The sequence below is a fragment of the Balaenoptera physalus genome, assembly GCF_965194825.1.
Source record: "Balaenoptera physalus genome assembly, chromosome: 1".
Classification (NCBI taxonomy): domain Eukaryota; kingdom Metazoa; phylum Chordata; class Mammalia; order Artiodactyla; family Balaenopteridae; genus Balaenoptera; species Balaenoptera physalus.
Genome location: NC_138882.1, coordinates 130,219,245 through 130,246,750, shown reverse-complemented (window position 1 = coordinate 130,246,750; position 27,506 = coordinate 130,219,245). Strand labels below are relative to the sequence as shown.

The window sequence follows — 27,506 nt, the reverse complement described above, 5'->3', positions numbered from 1 at the left end:
TGTATACTTTAGAATTAGTTAATATCATTATGATTTTTACAAACTCTGCTTCCTAAAAAGTTACTTGAGGCAGCTCACATTCATTCAACAAATACCACTGAATACCTCATATGCTTTTCCAGTTGCCTAAATTTGTTGAAGACAGGTACAGAGTACCAAATCAGACAAAATTCATAATGACATGTACAGTGAATGTGATTACTAGTAGGAGACAATTCTCAATTTGGTCTTTTAAGTTTGTGTATATCTTGCCTTTGTTCTGGATTATCTTTTCAAGGATGTTTGTAGAGTTACCAGTCTTGGAAGAGAGAGAATTCTCCTCAGGAGCAAAAGCCCAGCATGCTTATTGCCCATTATAAAAATTTGAGTTCCCCAGACTCAGGGTTCTTCTACTAAATGCAACCCACATTGGGTGCAGGTATGTGGTTTTCAAGTTATGTTGTGAGAATTGGAGTTTGGGGAATGGGTGCAGATGCCGATACTCTGCCTGGGGTAATTGCTGTGAGTGTTAAGTGCCCTATGCCTGTAAATTATAGTCCTATATCTCTAGTTCCAGGATCTTGGGCTTTAAGCCAAGAGCCACAAGCATGTACAGATAATTTCTTAGTTTGCATGTAGGGTAAAATCTCAGGCCCTTCACAAATCTTGTCAATTACTTTGAGTATTTGCATTTTATTCAGACAAGTACTTGAGCCAAACTAGTACTTTCTCAAGGTGAAATATCTCCCTTGGTTTTTAATTTTCTTGTTAAATTTAAACTGAAAAAACTCCCAGGGATGAAAGGGTAGAGGATGTTGTAAAAGAAGGAAGAGGTAAAATGGGGTGATGGGAATACCAAAAATAGTGAAAAAAAAACAGGTCAAAGAAAAGAGCAGGACATAGGTATGAAACATTTTTGTATGTTTAGACAAATGTAGCTTGTTTTTAAAATTTTGGGTTCATCCAATGGCTGTGCTAATAGACATACTTTTGTTGAAAATACAGAGAGGCTAGTTTATCAGGAGAGAGGTGGTTTAATAATTTTCACCTATTTTTAAATGGCAAATTTTTATTACAATTCAAAAATGGAGAAAACTGTAACTCATTTAAAATGTAAGCTGATAAGAGATAAAGGAAATGGCAGTTTCCCAGTGTTCTAATCATGCCATACTTATCCTAAATACTGCTGAATTCACCACTTGGAAAGGAAGACTAATCTTATTTGTACTACGCCATTATTTAGAATGTAACTTCTTACTATTTCTTAATTACAAGAGTGTCAGTAAAAACGCAAACTCAGTTATTTAAATACTTGATATCTTTGAAAATCCAGGTCTCTTCATCTATTCGACAAAACAAATTTATTTATAAGAGCCTATTCATTTCATTTTAATAAAAATAAAGATAAAACAAAGTGGAATGAACTGAAAAAAATAAAGCATAAGTCCCAAGTCATTTTTTAATGAGAATAAATATTGGATAAACATAATGCACTGTGACTGATTTAAAAATACTGTACGTAGTGATTTTTTAGAAAAAATATCATGATGGAAATAAGGCAGTTTTCATGTAGAAGAAAACCATCACTGACTTCTTAATCAACTGAAAACACCCACATGGGTAATTACAGGCCACTCTTGTCATTAAACATGGACTGCAAAATCCATCTAAATCAAGTAATCACTCTGTTGATTAAAAAATAAAAAAGACTAAGATGATCTGATATATGCCTTATAGAGAAATTTAAGATGATCTGAGAATATCATGTGTGGTGGTGGGATTACTAATACATGCAAAATTCTCTTCTCAAAATCTTTGAGTAGTATCCAAAATGGTAGGACAGTCTGATTTTCAATTTTATAGATTTGTCGCTGCTAACACTTTCTCACTTGGCATTCTTAGCTATCTCTTCAGAGTTGCTGTGTTTCCTTGCTTGGGGCATAGAGAGGTGAAGGATGCAAAGAAAAAAAAAATAAGCCAGGAAACTTGTGATCTATTTGGGAAGTAAGGCCAAAAATAAAAGTCAAAATAAAGATTCAGGTAATAGGACAAGTTAATGTTAGAAGAAATGCCACTAGACAGGATGTGGTTAACCACCAAAGATTTTTGCAAACAGTAATTGCTGGAATTGAAGTAGGGGAAACTACAATAGACTAGGGTGGTCCAAAAAGGCATCCAAGGCCAAATGAGATTTGATTCAGCCTTGAAGGATGGTGAAATCTGGCTGAATGAAGGGTGCAAAGATTGAGATGGTGTTGGCAAACGAGTTTTGGGCTAAATCTGGCCTGGAGACTGCTTTACGTACATGCAGAATCAAGAACGGATTGTACATTTTTAGATGGCTGAAAAAAAATCAAATAAGAATAATATTTCATAACACTGAAAATTATGTGAAATTTAAACTTCAGCGTCCATCAATAAAGTTTTATTGGCACACAGCCACTCTCCATTTGTTTATGTCTATGACTGTTTTTGTGCTACAGTGGCAGAGTTGAGTAGTTGTAACAGAGAACAAATGGCCTCAAAGTCTAAAATATTCACTATATAGATCATTACTAACAAAGTTTGCTGACTCCTGATGTAAGAGATAAAGGGCAATAATGGAAAGGAATGTTGGAAGGCCTATAATACACCCAGCTCTGGAGATGAAAAGGAACCCCTGCAGGTTTTGAATATAGGAGGAAGCCAAACTGCCTCTGCTTCCTAAACACATCACCTGTGCCTGCAAATGTTTGTTAAATCAAAACAAATGAACAACAATTTTGAGATTCCTAATCCCACTGTTACTTTATATTTGTTGCTCTTCAAAAGAATGAATGACATTTCAGCATAGGAAATGTACCTTGACTCTCTGAGGTTGTCCATCCTAACCTCACACAGGTGTGCTATGAGCAGCTCTCACTGATTTTGACATTGTTGGACATGAAACAATACCTTGTATTTTGGGGCTTTTCTAAGGGCGTATTTAGTTGACTCCTCCCTGGACCTTTCTTCTTTGGATTGCACGACATAATTTGCCTTCTACTTTTCCTGCATAGCTCGGATACAGATACAAAAAGTGAGGGTTTGTATTGACACAAAGAATCGGCAAAAAACCCTAGCTCTCTCTAGAGCCAGATAGTTAGAGAAAAAATGGTTCAGGCAAAGACACACTGCAGAAGGAGGCCAAGTGTTAAACCCCTCCTGTGGGTGTTCCCATCAGATCCACCATGGATACACTTCAGATACCAAATTTCCTCTCTAATATTTTAAGGCAGCATGTCACCAAGCCTCACTAAGGGGTGAAATCTAAGAAGAGTGTAGAGAAACACACATGGGAAGAACATCACAATAAAAAGAAAACAAACTCTGGGAAATGTGGTTAAGAAATATCAGACTCAATTAATAGTGGAGACTTCAATAGCCTTGGAGAAATCCAATACAAACCAAATTCAAATGACATGCCAGTGCTTCCAGCCATGTTTGCTTTCATTTGATTACGTTTTTAAAAAATCTTAGGGGGAATTCTTTAATGAAACCAAGTCTGGCTAAAACCTACATTCTTCTAGGTAATACAAATTAGGTAAAAACATTAATTTCAGATTTTTCTCTTTTATTTAAAAACAGGTATCTTTTAAAAATTTTTTTGGTTCATTTGCAAAGAATTTTTTTGAGAAATGATGAGAACTTTCAATAGAAAGAGTAGAGCTGAGATGAAGCTAAGGGAGAACATTAAGAGAAAATGAGAAAATATACAATAGTTTAAAAATGCAACTTAAAATCAAACTGCATAACTTGTTTTGGAGTTAATCCCAGATAAGTATCAGTATAGTCAGGGATAATGATGAATTCTGGATGAGAACTGTGTAAAGCTTTGAAAAAGCAGTAAGCTCAAGTCTTGGGAATGCCAAATGGATGACATTTTGGAATGATCTTCTACCCTATATGGAGGGAAATAAAGCTTAACTCACATGTCAATATATTCTCATAAATATCCACCTAGAAGGGCACAGCTACAGGATACTTGGACACTTCTACAGATACAGATACACACGTGGACGTGGACAGATAGACATTTGCTTTAGGATATGAAAAAGTTCCTAGGTAAAAATTGTAACAGCGCAATGGTTTCTAGAAGAAAACCATTTCGTATCCTGGCTCAGAATGTAGAAAAATGACTTTCCCCTAATGTTGTATAATGCATCTTCCAGTCCCAGTCTCCTATAGAAGCATAATTTATGTAGTGGATGACAAGGAGAGTTTTATGATATCTGGAATTCATTTAAAATTTTTAGATGGGAAAAACTGAGATCCAATTAAAACCTTAATAAATGTCTCTGTGTTGAATACAAATATATTAAATTAATATGTGTGCAAGATGAAACTGGAAAAGTTATGGGAGTCTGCATTTTAATTCTAGTTCTATCGGGAAACTATTTAACTCAGAGAATTACTTGGTGATGGGACTGTTTACAATGAAGCAAAACTGAATTTAAATAGGACATTTTAGCCCATGACTTGTCATAACTCATGAGGTCTCAGCCTTAAGGCATGTTAAGATCTCACTGGTGAAAGGCTGGCGAGGAAAAGGAAGACGGACCAACTAGCGTCAAGAAGAGCCCTCAGGAGGCTAAGGCAGCGATAGGGCCAGTCCCCAAGGATCTTACCTTGAAGGGAAGCAAGGGCTGGCAGGCTAATACATGGCAGGCCCCACCCCTGTCATACTCGAGATACAGCAGTGAGAGTCTTTGGTTGGAGATAATTCTCATGGACAGAAGGTGGTAACAGCTTGGTTTTATAGGAGACCTGGATGGGATGTGCAGTGTCTCTGTTAAAGTAGGACCCAAGATCTTAGGGTTTATAGATACAAGTGAGTGTACCTATCCTGTACACTCAAAAAGATAGACTATTTTCCACAGACTTACCTACTTGCTCTAGGTTTTGTATCCTAGGAGGTATCCTAGGGAGGATATATTCTTACCCTACGTTTTCTGACTGTCAAATCTAAGACAATAGGGGACTTCCCTGGTGGTCCAGTGGCTAAGACTCCATGCTCCCAAGGCAGGGGGCCTGGGTTCAATCCCAGGTCAGGGAACTAGATCCCACATGCTGCAACTAAGAGTTAGCATGCCGCAACTAAAGATCCCTCATGCCGCAACTAAGACCCAATGCAGACAAATAAATAAATAAATAAATAATAAATATGTTTTAAAAACTAAGACAATAGACTAAATTTGAATGGTGTCAAATGGTAGAGATTAGGCTCCTCACCTACTTGGCAGCCGAGTGTAGCAGTTATGATGGCAGATGCAGAAGTCCAACTATCTGGGTTCAAATCTCTGTTCCCCCCGCTTACTAGCTGAGAATGACAACATTCATATAGATGTTGTGAGGATCAAATGGGATACTGCATATAATTGCAGGGTGCCTCCATTTTGTTATTATTATTTTTGGAAACAGGCTTTTGGCTGTAAGTCACATAACTTGAGACTTGGAAAATTATACTACATCTCTGGGCTGGACTAAGCTATTCCTGTAGTTTGGTCAGTTTTAAAACAAACAAACAAAATCCTGGCCATACCCTCCTCCCAGCCCCCACCCACCTGCACATCTAGCTGCACCTTCATCCCTTAATAGGTTCAGAATGTGCTTTTATTACCATCTAACTGCTCTTCCCCATCCAACTGCTGTCCAGCTGAAAATGATTAATATTGTTCTGTAAAACTTCTGGTCCAGATTTATTCTAGAATTGATTGAGTTTGTTTGTAGGTTGTTATAAAATATGACTATTCCTGTCTATATTTAGTTATAATTTATGGATGCTAATAAAAGAATAACATTTTGGGAAGTGTGGACATGGGTGGGTGGGAGTTTAATTGAGAGATCCATACTCAAGACTGAGAGAGCTAGTGAAACCCTCCCTGTGGTATGCCCAAGTCACAAGATGCTAAATGTTTGCCTCCTCAGTGTTTATTTTTCTGAGACACCCGAGGAGAATGGCAATCATCCTATTCATACTGTCCTACAAGCTACCTTTAGTGAACATCCCCCCAGCCCCCCCACCGTTAAGAAAAAGAGCTACCATTTTGAGAATGTTCATGGTGCCCGAGATTGAGGTAAGTGGATTTACAAGCATTATCTTATTTAATTCTCACAAGGAATTATATATTATTAAATAAACTAAGGATTAAAGAGAGGTTAAGAAGATTGATCAAGGTCACCCAGCAAGGAAGTGCTCAGCGGGGTTGCTCGCTGGAGTCTGCCGTGTTGTCTCCCAGACCTGCAGACTTTCTGGATGGAGAAAGAGAGCTCTGCTCACCCTTGCCCTTCCCACCTGCCACCCTGTCAGGCTCAGTCCTTCTTTCCTTAGAGCTTTGCTTCCACTTTGGATAAGGACCTCACCACGTTATTTTATCATGTATCTCTCTTCTTTCCCACTTGGCTGAACCTCAAATGATGTTAGAGACCACGGAAATCATTCTCTCATCTCCGATAGGTCTTGTAGTACTTCCATAAAGGTTTCCTCCTCCAGTTAGTGGTAGCTCAAAAAATGATTTATTCTTCCAGTAGCAGCTCAATAAAGGTTTATTGAATTCATAAATGGATGAAATACTGGGTTTTCCTGACCCACTAGAGACTGAGCTAAAGTAGTGGTTTGAAATATGCAGTCATGATCAAGGAGTTCTTCCTGAAAATACAGTAGATCTCTGAAGCAGATGGAGGGGCTGGAGGAAGGAGTGGGAGAGCAGAGTGTGGTCCCTCAGCGAGACTGAAAAGAGGAGCTTCCCTTGGGAGCAGGCAGTTCCTCCACAGCTCAGCCTCCACCCTTTCCCGAGATTCCTCCTGCTCTCCCAGGATTCTGCGTGTTCTCATCAAGAAAACACCAGATCTCTTGAAAGCCGAGGTTTCTGCTTTGCGATTTGTGAGCCAATCTCATGACGTCACAGCCACCACCGGCAGCCCGCAGTGCTTTTCCTGACTCCACGGAGGCAAACTAGACTGGGCTTCCAGCAAGCGAAACCTCTTGGGTAAATATTTTGGGCCTGGTTTTTAGATTTCTCTGACAGACCAAGTGGTGGAGATCTGTGTATGTACACAGGACGGACGGTCTCTCCCTTTTTCTGCTATGTGTGTGATGTTACTTTCGTTATAGAAATAATTCTGCTTCTCTTAGTTCTTGCTGGGGAATTGGGCTTTCCTTGTTGATTTTCACTCAACAAGGAAAGAGGGTTTGCTGAGGAGAGGTGGAGAGGACCCACAACATGTCTTCTCCCAGGCCACCTGCTTCCTAGGTGGACCTGCTGTATCACCCTTTGTTTTAGCATCAGAGAGTTCAGGTTGGATGGTGAAAAATGGCCTCTCTGGGTTTCCAGTCCTAATAGGAATGTATAGATCTAACCTTGTTACTGAAGTTGCAACAAAATTCATCCAATTCTAAACTTGTCGCAGGAAAGAGCTAAGTCCTGTGCATGTGCGCGGCCGCCCGCGCACACATACACACGCACACAATTTATATATTGATTATACAATTAATGTATATATATGAGAATATACTATATTTTCATATACACATATATGCTATTTACGGTATATTTATGTATACACACTTTTTCACAAACACATAAGCTTAAAGCAGGAAAGAGCAATGCATTTTATATACACACACATATACATATATGTGTGTGTGTACTTACAAACAAAATATATCATACACAGTATACGGCTCACGGCATCTTTTGGAGATAGTTATTTGTGCTCCCTTTTAATGGCAAATTATTTTTAGGTAAGGCCATCACAGAGTCTTTAAGCAGAGCGAAGGCTCTTTCCTTAAACAGCTCAGGGAGAATTTTGTTTGCTACTTTTGAAGAATCCTTTGATGTACCCAAAGCCTGTGGAGGGGTGATTCCAAATCCACTGAATTAAAGTGTGAAGTGTCTGCTAGGAGTTCGCTGATCTGTTAGAGGAGACCGAATCGAGGAGAAGAAAAGGCCACTTTCTCTCCCCATCGGGACCCAGATCCCTGCCTGCTGTTGAGCGACTTTATATACAATGAACGACAGAACGTTTACAGAGAAAAAAAGAGAAAAGAAAAAGTAGCAGGCACCGAGGGGCAGCCGCCGGCGCCCGGGACGGCACGTGACCTGGGGGGCGGGGCCCCGCGGGCCGCCAGCCAGTGGACGGGGCCGGGGGCGGGCCCACGACTCGGGGGGCGGGGCCTGTGCCCGCGCAGCTCTCGCCGCGGTCCCCTTATTTGGATCTGCGGGAATGTGGGCTGGAGCGGTCCTGCAGCGGTACCAGCCTCCAGCCTGTCGCCTGGACTGCCCCTGACCCAGGCGCCCCGCTGCTCGGTGGCAGGAGGGCCGGCGGAGCGCCATGGCCTGCATCCTGAAGGTAACGACTCGCATCTATGGCTTGGACGCGTGGTTGGGCAGCCTCTTGCTGCTAAGAGGCGTGGAGCCAGCCGCGGTCCCACGGCATCCTCATCTCAGTTGTCTTTTCCTGGCGTTGATTTTCTTTTTGTTCGTTTGGCAAATGCATATGGAGGGAGATTCTGAAACATGCAGCTGGCACGGCTTCTCTTCCGACCATTCCTGCTTCTCGCGCCTGCATTGAAGGAGCTGCAGACTGTTGGCTCCGGGGGAGAGCAGGGCTGTGTGCCGAATAATGGGGATGGCAGGGAGGGGAGGGGTGCTCCCGCGAGTCCCGCGGCTCCGTTGCCTGAGGCCTTTCTGGGGCCACGCAGAGAAAAGGAAAGGCTGGACATGGGTTATTGGTGCTGAGGGGTATAGCGCTTTGAATGGGGGTGAGAGTGTGCAGAGGGAGTTCTACCGAACATTTGATCGTATGAAGATGGAAACTTAAGCGTTTACAGGTAGTCCCTTAGGAATGAGTTTTCTGTGAGATCTGCTAACTCTATATGCTGTTAGTTCTACTTCGGAAAAGTTCACAAGAGGGTGTATTTATTAGTAGAGAATTTCAAGCCTTCCTTTTGCTTATAAATTTAAACGGACAAACCTTCCTTTTGCTCATAAACAGACAAAATTATTTTACTCCCTATCAGAGTCTGCTCAGCCACCCCTTCTTTGTTGAGTTTTCTTTCGCCAAGTGTGTTCTTAGCCTGGACTGAGCATCTTTCTGGGTTCACAGACTTGTGGCATCAGGTGGGAGAACTTGGTACGAGTGCCTCACTTGAGAACTTTTTATTCCATAGGGAGTTTGTTTGTTTGTTTGTTTGTTTTTCTGACTACTGTTTCTACTCATGCCTAACCTGAGTGCATGAATCAAAAACATTCACAGCATGAAAGTTTCCTGGGCCTTGACTGGGAACGTAAAGGCCTATTTGTTCCGAGTTTGGGAGAGCTGTGTGTGACAGAGGAAAACACCAGAAATCAAGTTTTTTGGTTGTGCTATTGTGAAAGAGCATTTACTTTTCTGTAGGATGATTTGAAGCCATCTACTGCTGTATTAGTTACCTGAATCCTCTCCCAACATGCCTTGGTGTTAATGATGCAAATAAGAGACTAACCTAGTAGAGTTTGTTTCCATTTCTTAGAGTAAAGGAGATGAGGTATTTCCTGTGATTTTTCTGAACTTCCTTTGTTTGGTTTCAGAACATTTTCTGGGACATAATGGTAGCAAGATCAAGAGGAAATAATACCTTGGTATTACAATATGGGATTTTTACCTTGGAGACTCCTAGCCCAAGGACTGAAATATGAAGATGAGTCATCTCTACTATTTATTGTGTTATTAACTGAAAGAGAAGTTGAGGAGCGTGACATTTATTGTTGGCTGTCTTCTTCCCTTTTGATTTCTCCCCTGCCTCATCTTGCACGTGTTCCAAACATTTTTAATACGCATCCCAAGCTACAAATGAATCCGATCCAACCATTCCTTCCCTTTCCAGCCCCTCACACTGACCTCAGACATTTGGGGCATATCTGATTCCTCCTTATTTTTTCTCCGCTGAAACTAGCCTGGGGTGCAGACAGGTAAACTGCAAAGAGCAAAGGCTTTGGACTCAGAAAGACCTTGGTCTGAATGCAGGCTCTGCCAAGTGCTACCTGCGTGACCTTGGATAAGCTACTTAAATGTCTCTGAGTCTCAGTTTCCTCAATATAAGATTAAAGTAATAGCACCTCAGGGTTGTAATACTCCACAGGGTTGCTGTGGGGATGAAATAATATAAGATATGAAAAATACTTTGTGGCACAGGCATTCAATAGATGCTATTTTTTCCTCACATATAATAATAACTACAATTTAATTAATCTTTACTATATCCTCAGCCTGTTTCATATAATATAACTCTTGGTCTTACATCAAACCCTGTAAGGTGAGTATCATCGTTTAAAACCGCATTTTACAGATGAGGAAGCTGAGGTTCCCGAGCTTAAGAGATTTGCCCAAGGGAACAGGGTTAAGGACAGAGTGAGCCTGGACTTAGACCCAGATCTGCCAACCTTCTTTATATTTTAACTCTGTTCCCTGTACTTTCCCAGGTGATGACTTTCTAAGATGCCCTAATACCGTTCAGAGTCCTTACCACCTTTGAGAAACAAAGTACCTTTGTGCAATGATGGTCTTGATGGCCTCTGGTGGGCCTTTTCCCCTTGTCTTTGAAAGGCCCTGCGTGGTGGAGTGGAGAGTCCAGAGACCTGGATTCAGTGCAAGCTTGGTCTCCTGCATATGATTTTAGACAGTCACTGCAACTTGCAACCTCAGTTTGCCCAAGTTGTAGAATGCCTGATAGGGTTTTGTGAGGGTAAAATGATATACTGTTGTTGTTGTTTCTAATGAAATATTTTCTGCCGTATTGGTGTTGGTATCACAAGATGCATAAGCCATTGACTCCATTCTCCACTGGCTTACAGTATAGGAAGGGGGATAGAAAAGTAAATGAATGTGTTACAATGTGAAGAATAATAGGTCTGTGGAAGGCATAACAGAAGCATGGAGGGAGAAAGCAATGAACCCTCTAATTGGATAATCAGGATAGGGTTCCTACTTATGATACTGGAGCTGTGTTTTGAAGACTGAATATGATTTACTGTGATGAAGCTTGTGTTTTAGAAGGATAACTTTTGAGTCAGGGTCAACTTTATTCTGTGGGCAAAATCTAATCTTCTCAACAGATTTTTGAGGTAGATCTTATTATCCCGAGATACAAAGAGGTTGATTAAAGTATCATTATTGCCTAAACAATAGTGACCCTCAATAGGAATCTTTGACTAGCTAAGAAAAGGAGCCTATACCATGGCAGCAAATGGTGGTCTTTTGGGGCATACAGAATATCCCCTCAAGGCATTGTGCATGGTAAGGGCCCATTCTGCCCATGTGTAGAGCTGGTTCTCATAACAGAATAATGATTACCTCAATAATCATTTAATTGTGGAATACATACTTACTCCACGTTGCATGGGCTTTGAAGCCAGAAATATGTGGATTTTAATTATGGCTCCACCACTTACTAATTGTGTAACCATAAGCAAGTTTCTTGATTTCACTGCCTCAGTTTCTAAAATGGAGATGATCATGCATTCCTCAGTGGGTTATTCTAGGGGTTAAATGGGAATATCTGCACATTAGTTAGGATAGGCTAGTTTACTGCAGAAAAAACCACCTCAAGTCTTAGTAGGTTCATTTCTTGCCATGCTCCTGGTTAGGCAGCTCTCCTGGGGAGCTGTGCCATTGTGAATAATCAAGTCAAGGGACAGTCTCTTTCCATGGGGTGTTTTAAAAGTCTTTGAAATTTGGTAGACGAGAAAGATATTTAATTTGTATTTATTTGGTTATTAGTGAAATAAAGCTTAAATTTATAGAAGTCATTTGTTTTTCTTCTCTTATAAATTACAGGTACTTTAGTATTTTATGTAATAAAAGCTGTTTGTATTTTCTTTTATGATTTCTTCCTTTGGTCAGCAGGTACTTTTTTGAGAACAGTATCACGTATACCTTTGATATTTAACACATATTTAGTGAGTTGTATTAAGGTTTTTTTTTGGATTCAGTACTGAAATGGAAACGAGTGAACATGTGGACACAGACACTTATTTCTGCCTTGGAGAAGATTATGGTTTTGCCAGGTTGATGATACTTAGGAACTTGAAGCAGTTAGACAATAACACAGTAGGTGCATGTCTAAGCTACTGTTATCTTCTCTACCAGTCACCTGTCCTCGTATGACATTTATCCTTTTTTTTTTTTCTTTTTTGTCTGTGCCACAAGGCATGAGGGACCTTAGTTCCTGGACCAGGGGTCAAACCCGTGCCCCTGTAGTGGAAGCATGGAGTCTTAACCACTGGACCACCAGGGAAGTCCCTACATTGGTCTTGATTGATGGGAAATTTGATGAATGTTGATATCAAGTTACGGGCTTGGTGTCTTCTCATTTACTTTTCCCCCACTGCCCCAGACCTAATCCTTCACCATACTGCATCAATTCTGTCTCAGGAAATCTCTCAAATCTGCCCGTTATTCTCTATCCCTATCACCTCTGCCTTGTCCAGAACCTAGTATTTGGTCTGTCTTTTGAAATAGCCTCCTTTCCTTCAGGCGCCTCATAATCTTGCCCATCTTCCACATCACTCTCAGATTATTGTGCAGAAGTGCAGTGCTGATCAAGCCATTTGTAGGCTTAAATGCTTGTCTTGGCTCCCCAGGCCCTGCAGGGTAAACCCAGCTATTTAGCTTGGCATTCAAGTTCCTTCAGAATCTGGCCCCTGCCCACATATCTGGCTTCACCACCTACTACTCCCTTCCTCATGAGCTAGACACTTATCTAAATGAATTCAAAGTCTGCAGATATAGGACCTCCTTTCATGGCTCTGTGCCTTTGTAGTATAGCACAGGGATTGAGAGCCTGGTCTTTGATGTCAGAACAACCTGTTCCAGCAGTGAAATCTCTAAGCCTCAGTTTCCTCATCTGTGAAATGGGAGCAAAAATACTGCCTACTTCTTAAGGCTATGAGGAATAAATGAGCTAATTTCTACAGAACAGAACCTGACACATAATAAGTCCTTGATAATTATTAGCTATTAGTTGTAATTGTACATGCTGTTTTCTCTGCAGGAAATTCCCTCTGCTATCACTTTTCCTCCACTGAGAGTTCAGCTTATCTTTCAACTCCTGTTTCAGCATCACATCTGTGGTCAAGTCTTCCCCTGCCTCAGGCTTCCTCTGTGGCTCCATGGTTTGGTTCTTGTCTCTGTAGCAGCAAGTATTATCCTGTACTGTAAATTAGCTCAACTCTCTTGTTTTACTATGAACTCATATAGCACAGGGGCCTTTAGCAGGTCGATCAGCTAGTGTTTACTAAGCATATGTAAATGAATACTGTTCTTGCCCTAAGTAAGATTACGGACTCAATGAGAAAAAAGGTATACCTAGTGAGTATATGAGTAGTGGCGGTGTTGGTAGTTACCTAATTGAATCTTGGGGGCAGAAAAGGCCTTGTCTTATTCAACTTGATATCCATAGCAACTAGTCTGACTCACAGTAAAGTGTTTCCTAAATGTTGAATGTATAAATGATTTAATTTTTTTTGAGATGCTACTTATAGACAACAGTCTAACCTGGTCTCCTCTAGGAGCAGCCTAATTCTTCTTAAACATGCGTGGATTTTTCACTGTAGCATAAGCAAGCAGATTAGAGTTTATCAATTAGTTTTCTCCTTAAGTTCCTTCTCAGTTTGTTTCTTTTAGATCTGTTAGGGCTTCTTATAAAATCTGGAGCCAATTTGAAATCTAGAGGGAGGGAGAAGAGAGACCTGGACTGGAAAGAAGAAAGAAGAAAAGTATAGGAGTGACTTATCTTTTGTCATGATCATTTTGGTTCCCTGGGTTAATAGAAACAAAAAAAGCAAAAGCGAAAAACAAACAACAAACCTCAGCATCCACACCACAATTTGTGGTTCTCAAACTATGAGGTTTCAAAGGATTGGAAAATAATATGGCTTCACTGAGACTGGAAAGCCACAGAAACTTCACAGGTACACAGATTGCAAACCTGAAACTCTGCGATAACCCCTGCAAGTAGAATAGACAAGGCACTTTGTTTAATAAATCTGCTATGACATTTCTTTCTGCTGCCCAAAGAATGCTGAAGTCTCAGTAGCTGCACTGCCTAATTTTTAGACTTATTGTGACTGAGCAGATGCTTTTGCAAATTCCATTAGCACACTTTGGGGAATGAGTTGCTTGTGTAAAAGCTTTGCTTTTTGGATGAATTGAGAACAACAGCAGCAATAACAGTTGTTCTTTATTGAACACCTAGTGTGTTCAGGCTGGGTCCTGGGCTGAGTGCTTTTACATGTATCATCTCATGTAAACTTTTATTACAAATGAAGATACTGAGGTTCCGAGAAGCTAACTAACTTGCCCCAGGTCCTGTGGTTAGTAAGTGGTGAAGGTGGGGTTGACCCAGGCTTTGGGTAGTGTTGTAGTATGTATTTTACCTTCAGTGCCAATTCAGTGAATGTTTATAGGGGCTTTGAGTTTATTTCACCATCTTTTGAGTCTAGACAGCTTCCTAACAATCTCCTGATGGAGCTCTCTTTTAGCTGTGTTATTTTTATTTGTTCCTTCCTCAGAGTTTCCTTTGTGACAGAGGAACTAGAGGATATAGAGGGGCCACAGAGACTGGGGAAATAAGAAGGTTCTAAGTCTGCCTCTAACACTAACAGCCTTTTGATCCTGGGCAAGTCACATGACCACAGCCCTCTTTGCTGAGAAACCCCCATGTCCCTTTGAAGGTGGGAGTGAAGGAGAGGAGTGATAGAGTTAGATTTACCCTTAGGCTAAGCTTCAGGGCCCCTTCAAGGCTCTGGGAAGAGGTTCTGGCATGTTTGTATTTATAATTTATATTCATTTTCTTAAAGAGACCCACAGATTATATAAGCTTCAGGCTTCCCAGCCAGCATGCCCCCTGGGGTGGTGTTGGAATCCAAAAGAGATAAAGTTCGTGAATGCACTTTGTAAAGCAGGAATGCGCCGTACACATGTGGCAAAACTATTATTGGTATCATTAGTAATTAGATAACAGCTTGAATCAAGGAAACCTATCTTGGGGACTGGTGGGAGAAAAAAAAGTTTAGATTTGAGGCAAGCAGAGGGAACCCATTAAGCTTTCCAGCAGATGACTGGGGAAAGTTATGATATCTCCTCCCCAGGAGGAACATATTCAGCTGTTTGTGAGAATTTAACACATGCTTATGCCTGAGGGTTGGGAATTGGATGAGTTCTCTATTTCCTGGATTCCGGGAAAAGTGGAGAAAGGCATTTTTCTAATTGAACAGAGTAGATTTACAAGTGTTACCAGGATCCCATTACAGAAAGCTGCAGTTAGATCCTGGTTATTAAAAGGGTCATTGTTCAATTTATGGATTATCCAGATCCTGTTGGTCCCTGGCCAGTCTGATGTACACCTTTTATGCGTTTTACTGCCAATTAGCACTTCCACCAGAGCCTGGAAAGGGAGAGGAGCTAAACTCCAAATTGGTTAATTCCTTTCCTTGTTAGAAGCTTTGTCAAGGTATGTCAGCAGGAAGGTAAAGAAAATAGCTCAAATGCGGTGAAGAGATTATCTGTGCTTTCACTGTTGTTGTCTTTCTTCCTCAACTCAAGAATTAAGAGTAGCCCCTGCTTCTGATTTTAACTTGATTTCAAGTCACTAAATCAAAGATCTTGGCCTAGGGCATCCAGGGACTTCAATAAACAGCAACCTTGGGGTAGGTAACATTTTCAGAGAGCCTTTTGCCCACACCCCATATCTCCAGGCCTGTCTCTCATTTCCTGTGTGATGTGGAGGGGTGGAGACTCACAACTTCTGGTACATGGGAGACTGGGGGAAAGTTAACTCCTAAAGAGATGTTCAGGGGCCAGGAAAAGAGAGGTCCTGTACTTAAGTCATTCTAGTGTTTGTGTAAAAAAATGTGTGTGTCTCTACATATACATAGTAAATATAAATAGAAATGTGCGCCCACATTAATTCAATCATATCTTAGTATTTATTGAGGTTTGAAAACTCTTGCATGTAAAAGCCTTTTCTGGAAGGGATTTCTCTCAAATTTCAAAGGCTGTTGTGTTTCCTAGGGAATTTCTTAGCTGTGCGTTTACCGGACACGAAATAAAAACTTTGGTCAGTTATGAAAACTCTATTTGCATCTTGCTCTGAGAAGATCAAGATCACAAGGGAATTGGAAGTAAAACGTGTATGTCCTGCATTGGGAATGAGTCATAATGTGCAATTAAAATGTACATGTGGAGCTCATCTTAGATTTTAAGGATTGGAATGAGCAAGCGACTGTCCTGGGACAATTCTCCTCCTTGGGACAAGTGGAATACCCACCTGTGGAGAGCAGGGCTACGATTCCTGGTATTGTTGTTTGGTATTCTTGGCCCCAACAGTGTGCCTGACTAAAGAAAGAGATGTGAAAGTCTCTCTCTGTGAAGGGCTTGCCTTACCAATCAGGGAAAATGGTAACCAGGAAAGAAGGGCTGTTCTCTACGGTGTGGGCAGGAAGAGGACTGTGGCTTGCAGAGGTCAGAGCTACACAGACTCTGAGTCAGATTCCAGCTTTGTAATGAGTTTGAGTAATGACAATAATACCTTTATTTAATGCTCTGTAACAGTGCAGTCCAGGAGAAATATAATGCGGGCCACTTAGGTAATTCTACATTTCTAAGAGCCACATTAAAAAGAAAGCAAAAAAAAAATGAAAGCAAAAAGAAGTAGGCAGAATTTACTTAATAATATATTTTATTTAACACAATATATCCAAAACATTTTCGTGTCAATATGTAATCAATATCAACTTATGAATGAGCTATTTATATGCTTTTTTTCATGAGTCTTCAAAATTCTGTATATATTTTGCCATTACAGCATATCTCAATTCGGATGCTAAATTTTCATCACAAATACTTGATCTCTATTTAGATTTTATAAAATGTACAGTTGAAAAAAGTAGATTCACATGTCTAAGTTGCTCCAGAGATGCTTAAAAGTTTTCCAAGAGTTGTATCGAGTATCAGGTTTTACATGTAAATGAAAGAAAATAAAATGAAATAAAAAATGCGGTTCCTCAGTCACACCAGCCATGTGTCAAGGGCTCGACAGCCAAATGTGGACAGTGGCTACTGTACAGGACATCGTGTTCACGCAGGTAGTCATCCTTAGCACCAGGAGAGACTGCTAAACGTAGAGGCAATGAGAACAGTGTACGGGGACCTGGGGGAAAGGATTGCCTACGGGGTAGGGATCAGAAGGGGAGGACACCTCAGTTCGTCAGACTCTTGGCACCCAAAGAAAAAGCAAATGAAGGGCAAGTAATGAGTGCCAGACCCAGGGATACACATTTGAGCCTTTGATGAACCCTTGAGATTTCATCTGAAATGGAGTCCTAAGCTTTTCCATATCCTGAGCCTGATTGGCCCCCCAGATGTTGAGCAGCTGTGAATTCTCCCAAGAGAGTGCTGCTTTGGTCTCAGTGTGGTCGTGTGAACTCCTGGAGGCTTTGAGATCAGAGACAGACTTTATACACTTTTATTTGTATAGTTCCTTTGCTCTAGGAGGGAGGTACACATATGGCAGCAATTTAGACATCCAGAATAAACCACATGTCTTCTCGCAAGTCAAGAGAGGTGATTGGAGTTCCTTTCTACAGTTTGCTTATTTTTTGACTGTTTATTTGTGTCTATAAAGTCAGCAATATGCTAATAGACGTATGTCCAATGGTGCTTAGAGCACATCGAGCCAAGCACTTCATGTGGAAGAGGAGACTGAAGCCTAGAGAGGATAAGTAACTCCCCAAAGTCACATAGTGGGACTGGAATCAGACTCCAAAGCTTGATCGCTAAGTCTGTTGCTTCTCACAGATAAGCTGACCACAATGCTGCTCAACTTGAACTGCACCAGGACCCCCTGAAGGGCTTGTTACACCAGAGATTGCTAAGCCCCACTTCCAGAGTTTATGATTCCATAGGTCTGGGCTGGGGTCCAAGAATTTGCATTTCTAACAAGCCCCCAGGTGATGCTGTTGATGCCCATCTGTGGACCAGCCACACTTCAAGTAGCCCTACCGTACTACATCCTGCTCAATAAATAGCTGCTGAGTTATGGAAGGCTTCAAACCCATGTATTCCCCAACCAAAACTAACTAGAAATTTAAGTCAAGTGCATTCTAATTACCTTTTTAAGCATTGTAATCGTTTGATTTCTGCCCCCATTGTTCTCATTAAACCCCGAGCTTTCTGATGCTATGGGACCCAGGCCACCATGACTGTTGAAATGCACGTGCCTCTGTGCCTGGCAGCAAGGGGCTGGGTCTGAAATGAACCCGTCACTGGTGGCGTCCCTCTTGCGTGTCTAGAAACTCTGTTTCTTTCAAATCAGTTTCAAAATCAGTTTATGATGATTTATGAACCAGGAATTTGTTTCCTGCTGATTGTATGTCAAATCCTTTCTCACTCTGTGCCCCCTGTTTCTCTGCTGGCTAACAAGGGGCCCTGGGGGTGCAGGAAACAGCTTCTGTAGTCAGATTGTACTGGCTTTGGTCATGGAAGTTAATGCGTTAGTGCTAGAGTTCACTATCTTAATTATTGATTTAGTGTCATATTTTAAAAGTCATTATTTAAGGGTTAGGAATGGGGAAAATGAAGCCTGGTGAAAGATGATAGCTATTTTTTTTTTTTAATGTTGATTCATAGCCTAGTTTGGGATTTTAATAAGTAACAAAAAGCATTGGAAACTGCTGATTTAATCTCTTCTTACAGGCTCATATTGGCATAAAAAAGAAAATAAATCTCTAAATTTTTGCTTTCTCCTGGATCTCCATTTATGTGCCTTTGTTTATGGTGGAACCCATTTTTCTGATTTCCCCCCTTTCATCTTTGGCCTCCTAGCTCCTCTCCAGTACAGGTGTTATAGAGATCATTAACTAGTACAGTTGTCCCTTGGTATCCAGGTATCCACATGTCCGCCAGGGATTGGTTCCAGCACCCCACAGGTAAAATCTAATGCTCAGGTCCCTTATATAAAATGGCATAGTATTTGCATATGACTATGCACATCCTTCCATATGCTTTAAATCATCTTTAGATTACTTATAATAATTAATACAATGTAAATTTAATGTAAATAGTTGCCAGCACAAGGCAAATTCAAGTTTTGCTTTTGGGAGCTTTCTGGAAGTTGAGTGTTTTTGAATATTTTTGACTCACGGACAGCAGAACCTGAAGACAGCAGAACCCACGGACAGCAGAACCAGGTTCAGCTGACTATGTCTGAAGAACCGCCCTCTCAGCCCTGTACAAGGGAAGCCTTATAGAACTCTGTTGCCAAGCAGATAAAGCTGTCTTGCAGAGTCCTGTGATAGAAGCCATTCCAACAGGAATAATTCTTCTCTGGGAAATGTGAGTCTCTTCTACTCCTGGTGTGAAATCAGTGGTGTGGCGTTCCTGACAGCCCATGGTTGTCACCCCACACACCTTTGCCATGGCCTAGAGGCTGACTTTACTATTAGTCGCTCTTTTATTGCTGACCTTCTCAACCACGTCTTCCTTTCTTTCTCACTTAAGTTCTCGGAGAAAATTCATTCCCCAGCAGCAGCAGATAACTGAACCAGTGACACCTTATGCCTGTTTTCTTATTTATTTTTCTTTACATTCTTTCAGTTGGGAGTAAGAGAATCTTTCTCTCCTACCCTGGTTTATGTCACTTAATTATTTGTTCCTTGGCTGGTTTAATGTTTATTTAATTCTGCCATGCTGTTTAACCCTAGTGGCCTGGTTGATTGCTTGAACTGAGCCAAGATTTCTGCATGTGACTTCTAACTTGCTGGTAAATTAGGGTTTGTTTTTTTCTCACCCATCCTGGACCCTTGATACTAAAATCTTACTTAAAGAAATGACGTCCAAACCAAATGCCACTCTAGATTTCTGTATTGGAACAATTGAAATTCACTATATATTTTTCCAGATTTGTGTAGGTCTGTGTTTGACCTTTTTTCCCTCTTACCTTTGGGAAGTTTATTATCAAGCATTTAGAGAGAAGCCAAGTACTATGGGTGAGAGGATGGTAAAGGGAATGGAGATAAAATAGAAGCTGAAGATTTTAATTCCCTTTGAAGGGAAATTAGGGTCTGTATGAATAATAGTAATTGTAACAGTAGCTTACATTTATTGAGTACTTGCAGCTACTGTGTCGGGGCTTCATAGTTTTGTATTAGCTCATTTAATCCTGACAAGTACCTCATAAAATAGGTACTATTATACATTCCCATATAGATGAGGAAATTGAAGCTTGGAGAGGTTACTTAGAGAGGCTATGTAACCTCCCCAAGGTTGTACCACTATTAAAGGAGGGGGTAGGATTTGAATCCAGGAGTTTGGCCAAAGAAAATATTCCTATAGTCATACATGGGCAAACCTATTTGAAACTTGCCCACAATAATTTAATAACTTAATGACAAAATAATATCAGTAAACTTTTTGAGCACTTTATTGTAGGTACTGTATTTAAGGCATATACATGACTTCCTTTAACAGTCAACAATCCTATTAGAAAAATACTATTATTATCATATCTATTTTACCTGGGAGGAAACACTGAGGCTTGCAGAAAACTTTAGTTCTTTGCCCAAGGTCCTTGGGCTAGTGAGTGGAAAATTTGTCTGACCATATTACTTTACAGTTATTGTTATTAGCTAGCATTTACTATATGCAGTAAGGGCCAGGCACTATTCTCAACACTTTACACTTATTGATTCATTTAATGCCCATTTTTCAGATAAGGAAACCAAGGCACAGAGTGGTTAGATAAGGTCACCAAACCATTTTTGGCAGTAGTGAGACTGGAACGCAGGCACTTTGGCTCCGGGGTCTGTATCTGTAACAACCTTGCACAAGGCCACAAATCCCCCCTCCCCCCCCCCCCCCACTTTGGCGTTCTACCTCCTAGTGTAGAGAATCACTTAGGACTATTGAAATACATTCCAGTATCAAGTCAACCCACTTCAAAGGAGCTTGTGGAGATTAAAAAAAAAATTGCTTGATTTTTGATGAGATAAACTGAATTAAAAAATTTGTTGAGTTTTTTGGGTTTTTTTTTAATGCCTTTGAAGATTTTTGAATCAGATACATTTAGAAGACCCACCAGGTCAAGTCAGACCTGGTGGAATTAGTTTCCTTGCGGAGGTGGAATTTGTAATTGAGCATGAGACAGTCATTCTGACTGGGTGGGGAATGCCAGGCAGTTTTCCCTCTTGACTGATCTCCCTGTTCTCCCCTCCTTCACCTGTACCTCAGAATAACTCCATGGGGAAGCCAAAGTGCTCTTTTAAAGAGTAAATCAGGTCATGTCAGTTTCCTTATCTAGACCTTTTGGTGGCTTTCCATTTCACTTTGGATAAAATCTTATCTCCTTTCTAAGGCTCACGGTGCTCATGACCTTGCTCCTGCTTATTTTTGAGAAATCATCTCCTGCATCTTGGTCCCCTGCTTATTTTCATTCCATCCAGTTCTGGACCATGCCAAGTTCCTTCCTGCTTCAGAGCCTTTGGGCTGCTATTCCCCTGCCTGCCATACTTTGCCCCCAGGTTCTTTTTGAGGCTATTTCTTCCTACCTTTCATGTCCCAAATTAAAGTTTACTGCCTTGGACAGGCCTTTGCTGATTTATACCAATGAGATAGAACTCTTCTTGATATTCCCTATTATGCTTCCCTGTTTATTGTGTGCATAACACTTTCTTAATGTATGAATACATGCTTATTTGTTTGTTTGCCTGTCAGTCAGAAGACTAAAAGGGCAGAAATCATGGTTATTTTGCTTATCACTGTGTATCTAGCTTCTAGCATAGTATAGTCAACAAACGAATGAATGATTTAATTAATTAATTTCAGGCAAAAAGAATAGTAGGTACAAAGATAGGGTGGCATGAAGGAACAGGTCATTTTGGGGAACAGTGAAAAGTTGCGGGTAACTGTCACTGAGTTCGTTTTGGGAGCCGGAGGAGATTATATAGTTGGAGTCAGATCGTGAAGGACCATGTAGGTCCTACAAAGTAGTATGGACTTTATCCTTTAGAAATGAGGAAACACTAATGGGATTTAAACAGATCATTAAATGTGGTGGAGATATTGGGTCAGAGGGAATATTCCGTTGTCTTATTTTAGAGTACTTGGAGTCCTTGGATTAACTCTGGTCATTGTCGTTGGTATTTGGAAATTACTTGTCCCAATTATGATTTTGCTACAGTGATTGCACAGGCAGAATTTCAAATAGAATGCTGGAAACGAAAATGTGCCAGAGATGTAAGTCTGCTGGTTTATAGCAGAGCTTGGTGTTTTATCTATCATTACCTAACCGGTTATATTCTGGGAGAAAATATTTGCAAATCATATGTCTGATTGGTTAATATACAAAATATATAAAGAACTCATATAACTTGATAGCAAAACAAACAAACAAAAACAAACAATCCAATTAAAAAATAGGCAGAGGATCTGAATAGACATTTTTCCAAAGAAGACATATAGATGGCCAGCAGGTACATGAAAAGGTGCTCAACATCACTAATCATCAGGGAAATACAAATCAAAACAGTAATGAGATAATCACCTCACACCTATACCTGTTAGAATGGCTGTTAGATAAGATAAGATAAGAAATCACAAGTGTTGGCGAGGATGTGGAAAAAAAGGACCTTTGTGCACTCTTGGTGGTATAGTCACTGTGGAAAACAGTATGGTGGTTCCTCAAAAAATTAAAAATAGAGCTGCCATATGATCCAGCAATCCATTTCTGGGTATTTATCCGTAGGAAATGAAAATACTAACTCGAAAAGATACTTGTACTTCCATGTTCATTGCAGCATTATTCACATATTTGGACATTGCTTGTTCTAAATATGGTGGCCTTAATGATTACACAGCCAGAATTTCTCCTAGAAGGCTGTAAGATAAAACTTGGCAGTGTCATTTCTCTCCCTGGGTGTGGTACAGTCAGTCACATTTAAGATACATGTTCCTTGAAGTCAAGGAGCTGGGCTGGGGTCTTGTACTGGCCCAAGTTTGTGTGTCCATGCTTTAATGAGAGTGTGTCATCTGTAAAATCTTTACAATTTGGTTAAGCAAATATGTCAATCCATTTGAAAGTGCTAATAAATGTAAAATATTGTTGGCAAATGAAGCTACTACTACAGGTGTTGAAATTTTCATTTAGCCTGGGGAATCCTAAGTTTAGAAGTAGTCTTTTGAGCCCTTAGATCATTGAATGCACAGTTTAGGTTCTTTTTGATATGGATGAACAGGTAGTGCTTTTAATATTAAACTGTAATTTTGGATGGGTGAGGTACTTCTGGCCCATTGCGCATTAAATGCCTGCTGTTTCCTGGACCTGACTTAGAGTGTGGTTTCGTATTACTGCCCTTGAGGCACCTGTTTATATAGGAGTACTGAGCTCCAGACCTCAAGCCAAGCACCACATATGTATATTTATCAGTTAAAGCTTCAACACCCCTGTGACTCTGTTTTGTAATCTCCCTGTAAATTTGTATTGTTAATGAGGAAATGTGGGCTTAGAGAAATTAAGTGCTTGAGGTCCAAGAGTTAGTGGATCTAGGGTCAGGGAGTCCAACGCAGTTCTGACTCCAAAACCCTTGCTCTTCACCCCAGCCCTGTCCTAGACATAATGTTGTCCTATAGACAGGTCAGAATGGTAGGTAGGAAAAGAGGGAGATCTCCTTTCCTATAGACTGTACATAAAAATGTCTCTCAAGCCATTTTGTCTGAAGCCCATCTTTCTGTCTTGGGTTCACTTCTATTTTTAGAGATACTTTGTTTTGCCTAATAGATTTTTCTTTTTTTTTTTAGTAAATATTGCAGGCATCAGTCTTTTGTAAACTGAATCATAGTTAAATAAAGAAGTTTGCTATTTAAAGGACCTTGTGGTTAATCCCTTGGTAAAGAATTGTTTTGTAATTGAATATCAATGCCGTAGTTATACTGTTTTTAACTTGACTTTCAAAAAAGTAACAATTGACAAAAGCTAATATTTTTTGATATGTAACAGGTTGTCTTATAAGCACTTTTCTTCTTATGTTATATGGGAGTTTCTAATTTGATGCTCACAACAGCTCTGCAAGATGGGTGCAATTATTTTGTCAGTTTTACAGAGGAGGAAACTGAGATACATGGAGGCTAGATGAAGGGACAGCTTCATGGCATGTGACATGTATGATCACACAACCCCATGCTCAGAAGGGCCACACTTGATTTAATGTTCTGCAGTTGCTGTCTAAAAATTCTTCATAATTTTGAACAAGGGGCTCCACATTTTAATTTTGCACAGGATCCTGCAAATTATGTAGCTGGTCCTGCCTAGGTGAGCTGTCCAAGGTCACCCAATGGTCCGTGGCAGAGTTGGCATTCAACCGCAGACTGCCCGGCCTTAAGCTTACACGATTCCATTTACATTCCCTGGTTTCCCATATCTCATATTCTTTTTTTTTTTTTTTTAATTCTTTTTTTTTTTTTTTCACACACACACACTGTATTTTATTTTTACAAGAGATAAATAGACTGACACCAAGCATTGTACATGGATGACCACAACAAAAGCAACAATGATTGCAATTACCAAACATGAACCCATATCTCATATTCTTAAAGCAAGGTCCCTCCTCCACCTTCTTTTTCTTTGGGCCTGTCTTTAGAGGCAGGTGGTTTGATGGATCTCGGTTCAATCCTTTCGATTTGTGCTTTGTTGGGCCGAGTGTCTGGATACATACAATTTCCCCATTAGGTTTGTAGAAGAGCAGTAGGAAGATTTTGAAGATATGACAAGAATTGCACATCCTTGCCATAGTGAAAAGTCATAGCCTAAAAATAAATAGGAGTAACGTGGAATCACTGTAACATTTTTGTTTTGCACAACTCTCCTGGGGGGAGGGAAAGAAAAGAAAAAGAAAGCCCCAATGTATGTGAAAGGAAGGCAGTCCCTCAGACTGCTTATCTGCATGTGGTGCTCTGGGGACTAGTGACACTTAACTACCACATACAGTTTTATGGACTGTTTTATGAGAAGCTGCTTTTTAGCCTTTCATGGATTGCTGTAAAGGGAAATAGAGAAAGACAGAAGAGGATTTCTATCACTTTGGTAAAAAAACTGTCCCTCTGTGGTCTATGCCTAGAACCTGAGACTGCCTGCGTTCCCTTTCAGCATTTCCTGAGAACTTTCTGTGAAGAGGTAGAGGCCAGCAAGACCCTGGAGCTCGACGATGGAAAAAAGCGTGACACAGTGTAGTCACCACAGGGCACCTAGGGCTCTGACAGAGGCAGGCATCGGCCACAGGAGCCCCAGGAAAGCAGCCGCTGACAAAGTTAAGAGGAGTCTAGGAAGATCAGGGGAATTATCCAGGTGGAGAAGCGAGAGAGCATTCTAGACAGAGGGAACAGCAAGAATGAAAGCGTGGAGATGAGGGAGAAAATGGTCAGGGTGAACTGTGAATATCTGGTCCTGGCTGAAGTGTTGGAGATGGTGTTGGAGAGGTAGGTGGGGACCAAATACTGATGAACTTTGTATGCTACGTTAAGGAGTGTGGATTTCTACCCGAGGTATTAGGGATGATAATGATAACAGCCAGCATTTACAGAGGGCTTCTCCATAAATTATAAATATCCACGTAGTCCCTGGTAACATGTGTACCTGTTTGAGTGATGTGTGTGCACACTCACTACGTGAAATGACTGGGGACTCAGGTCAGTTAGGTACTCACTCTACCATTTACAGCCCTGGGATCTGGGAGCAGGCAGCTAACGTTCTGAACCTTTGTGTCCCTGTCTATAATCTAAATCATATCTGCCTCGCTGACTGTTGGCAGGAACAGTATGAAGTAAGACTGTATACTTTGTATAGATAAAGTTTATTGTGTAAGTTTTCTCTAGTGTAAGACATTTTATTTACTACTTTACTTTTTTGGGGGGTAACATTCATGGCAACTTTATATATCATTTCAAAGCGGGGGAGTTCTGGAGTTCTAGAGGTGAACTGTGGTTAATTAGTTGCCTTTTACAAAGACTGGGTGAATCATTGCCCTAATGGGCTGTGGGGACGAATAACAGTTTCCTCCAGGCAGTGGGTCAGACTTCTCGCTAGGTGTGATCTTGGACACATCACTTAACCTCTCTGAGCTACTGTTTCCTCCTGGAAAATGAAGACAAAGCTGCCTACTTGTAAGGACTAATGTGAAGAAGATTAAATGAGATATTTGATGTAAAGTGCTTGACCCATAGTAGGTGTTCAATAAATAGTAACTATTATTATTTTTATTCCTGAAAAGAAAGGAGTTAGTATTCTGGTGTTGAGTGTTGGAAGAGTAGGGCACGGGTGTCAGAGGTGTTTTATATACTTTCTTTCCTCTTCTCTCAGTTGTCCCCTCCTTCCCTCATCTCCAGTCGTTTTCTCCCCTCAAGGTGGAATGAAATTGGATGTCTTGTAAATGTGGAGCAGACTTTGTCATAGTGCCCTCAGACATGCCCTTCCAACACTCTGACAAATGAATCAAAACATGAACAGCCAAGGGTGGTTGGTTGAATTTTCTAAATTTTCATCCCCTTACGAGCGGGGATAGTGCCAACTCAGCCTGGTGAACTCAGCCCAGACAGATTGAAGGAGCTGGCACTGCTGGGAGAGGGCTTGGTTACCTAGGAAACATTCACCTATGCTGATGACAAAGGGACCGTCACCGCCACCTGACACATGCAGACGTGTATCAAGTTCTGGGGAGATGGAAAGAAACAATTTCCCTTGAAATGAGGTAGATGCAGCTGTTAATTTCTTTTGAATAGCAGCTAATTTTCTGTTTTCAGAGAAGCAGGATAAAGCTTAAACTTTAACTTCTGGCTAAATATACTCAGTTTGTGAACCTGGCAAAGCCTCTTAAGAAAAAAAAAAAAAAACCCAGTCCTGGCACTGGTCTGTTAGGCTTCCTGTCTTTCAGCAGCTTATTGCATTCATTTTACTGCTTTGGGGGATTAGAAAATAGTCTCTGAAGGCTACTTCTTTAATGACTTGGAATATTAATATGGAAAATTTGCTTGTTAGACAATACAGTGACTACTATAGTTTTTGCCTATAATTGGCTATTGGGTTTTTCACTCCCTGAAATCTTTTTTTTTTTTTTAATGTTTTCTTTCTTGTGAAAGATAATGCACATTAAGAAAAGTGCATAAAACAATTAAATAGCCTAATGATTTATCATAAAGTGAATGTTTGTGAATGAAAAATGTTGCCTGCCATCTCAGTAAACAAAGGAAGTTGCAGTCAACAAGCCATCACATTACAGCTGCCCCCGACGGTGAGCCCAGAGGGAACTCAAGGATGGAAACAGGATGCCCACCATCAAGCCATCAGTCACTGCAGCCATCCCCCAACAGCACATTCTGAGGAGACTCAGGATGGAAAACACAGCATACTGCCCCCCCCCTCCCCCCCCCCCCCCCCCCCCCCGCCGCCGAGAGCTGTGGTACATATCAAAGGAATGATTTCA

General features: G+C 40.7%; 1 protein-coding gene, 1 long non-coding RNA gene and 1 pseudogene across 4 annotated transcripts in view; 1 reads left to right on the top strand and 2 right to left on the bottom strand.

The window, feature by feature from the left end:
* LOC309641494 overlaps window positions 1-27,506 on the bottom strand; it is a 664,930-nt gene that overhangs the window by 322,247 nt on the left and 315,177 nt on the right. The gene's annotated exons all lie outside the window — the stretch shown is intronic.
* Window positions 1-27,506, bottom strand: part of LOC309641297 (protein arginine N-methyltransferase 5 pseudogene) — a 369,652-nt pseudogene that overhangs the window by 276,012 nt on the left and 66,134 nt on the right. The gene's annotated exons all lie outside the window — the stretch shown is intronic.
* Window positions 8,176-27,506, top strand: part of ST6GALNAC3 (ST6 N-acetylgalactosaminide alpha-2,6-sialyltransferase 3) — a 550,290-nt gene continuing 530,959 nt past the window's right edge. Inside the window, exon 1 of one of the 2 annotated variants that reach the window (XM_082420822.1) lies at window positions 8,176-8,349. Coding sequence is in view for 1 of the 2 variants with exons in the window: in XM_082420823.1 (XP_082276949.1) it covers window positions 8,332-8,349 (18 nt within the window). In the remaining variant the exon portion in view is untranslated. The remainder of the gene's footprint in view (window positions 8,350-27,506) is intronic. The other variant, XM_082420823.1, reaches the window with a different exon arrangement.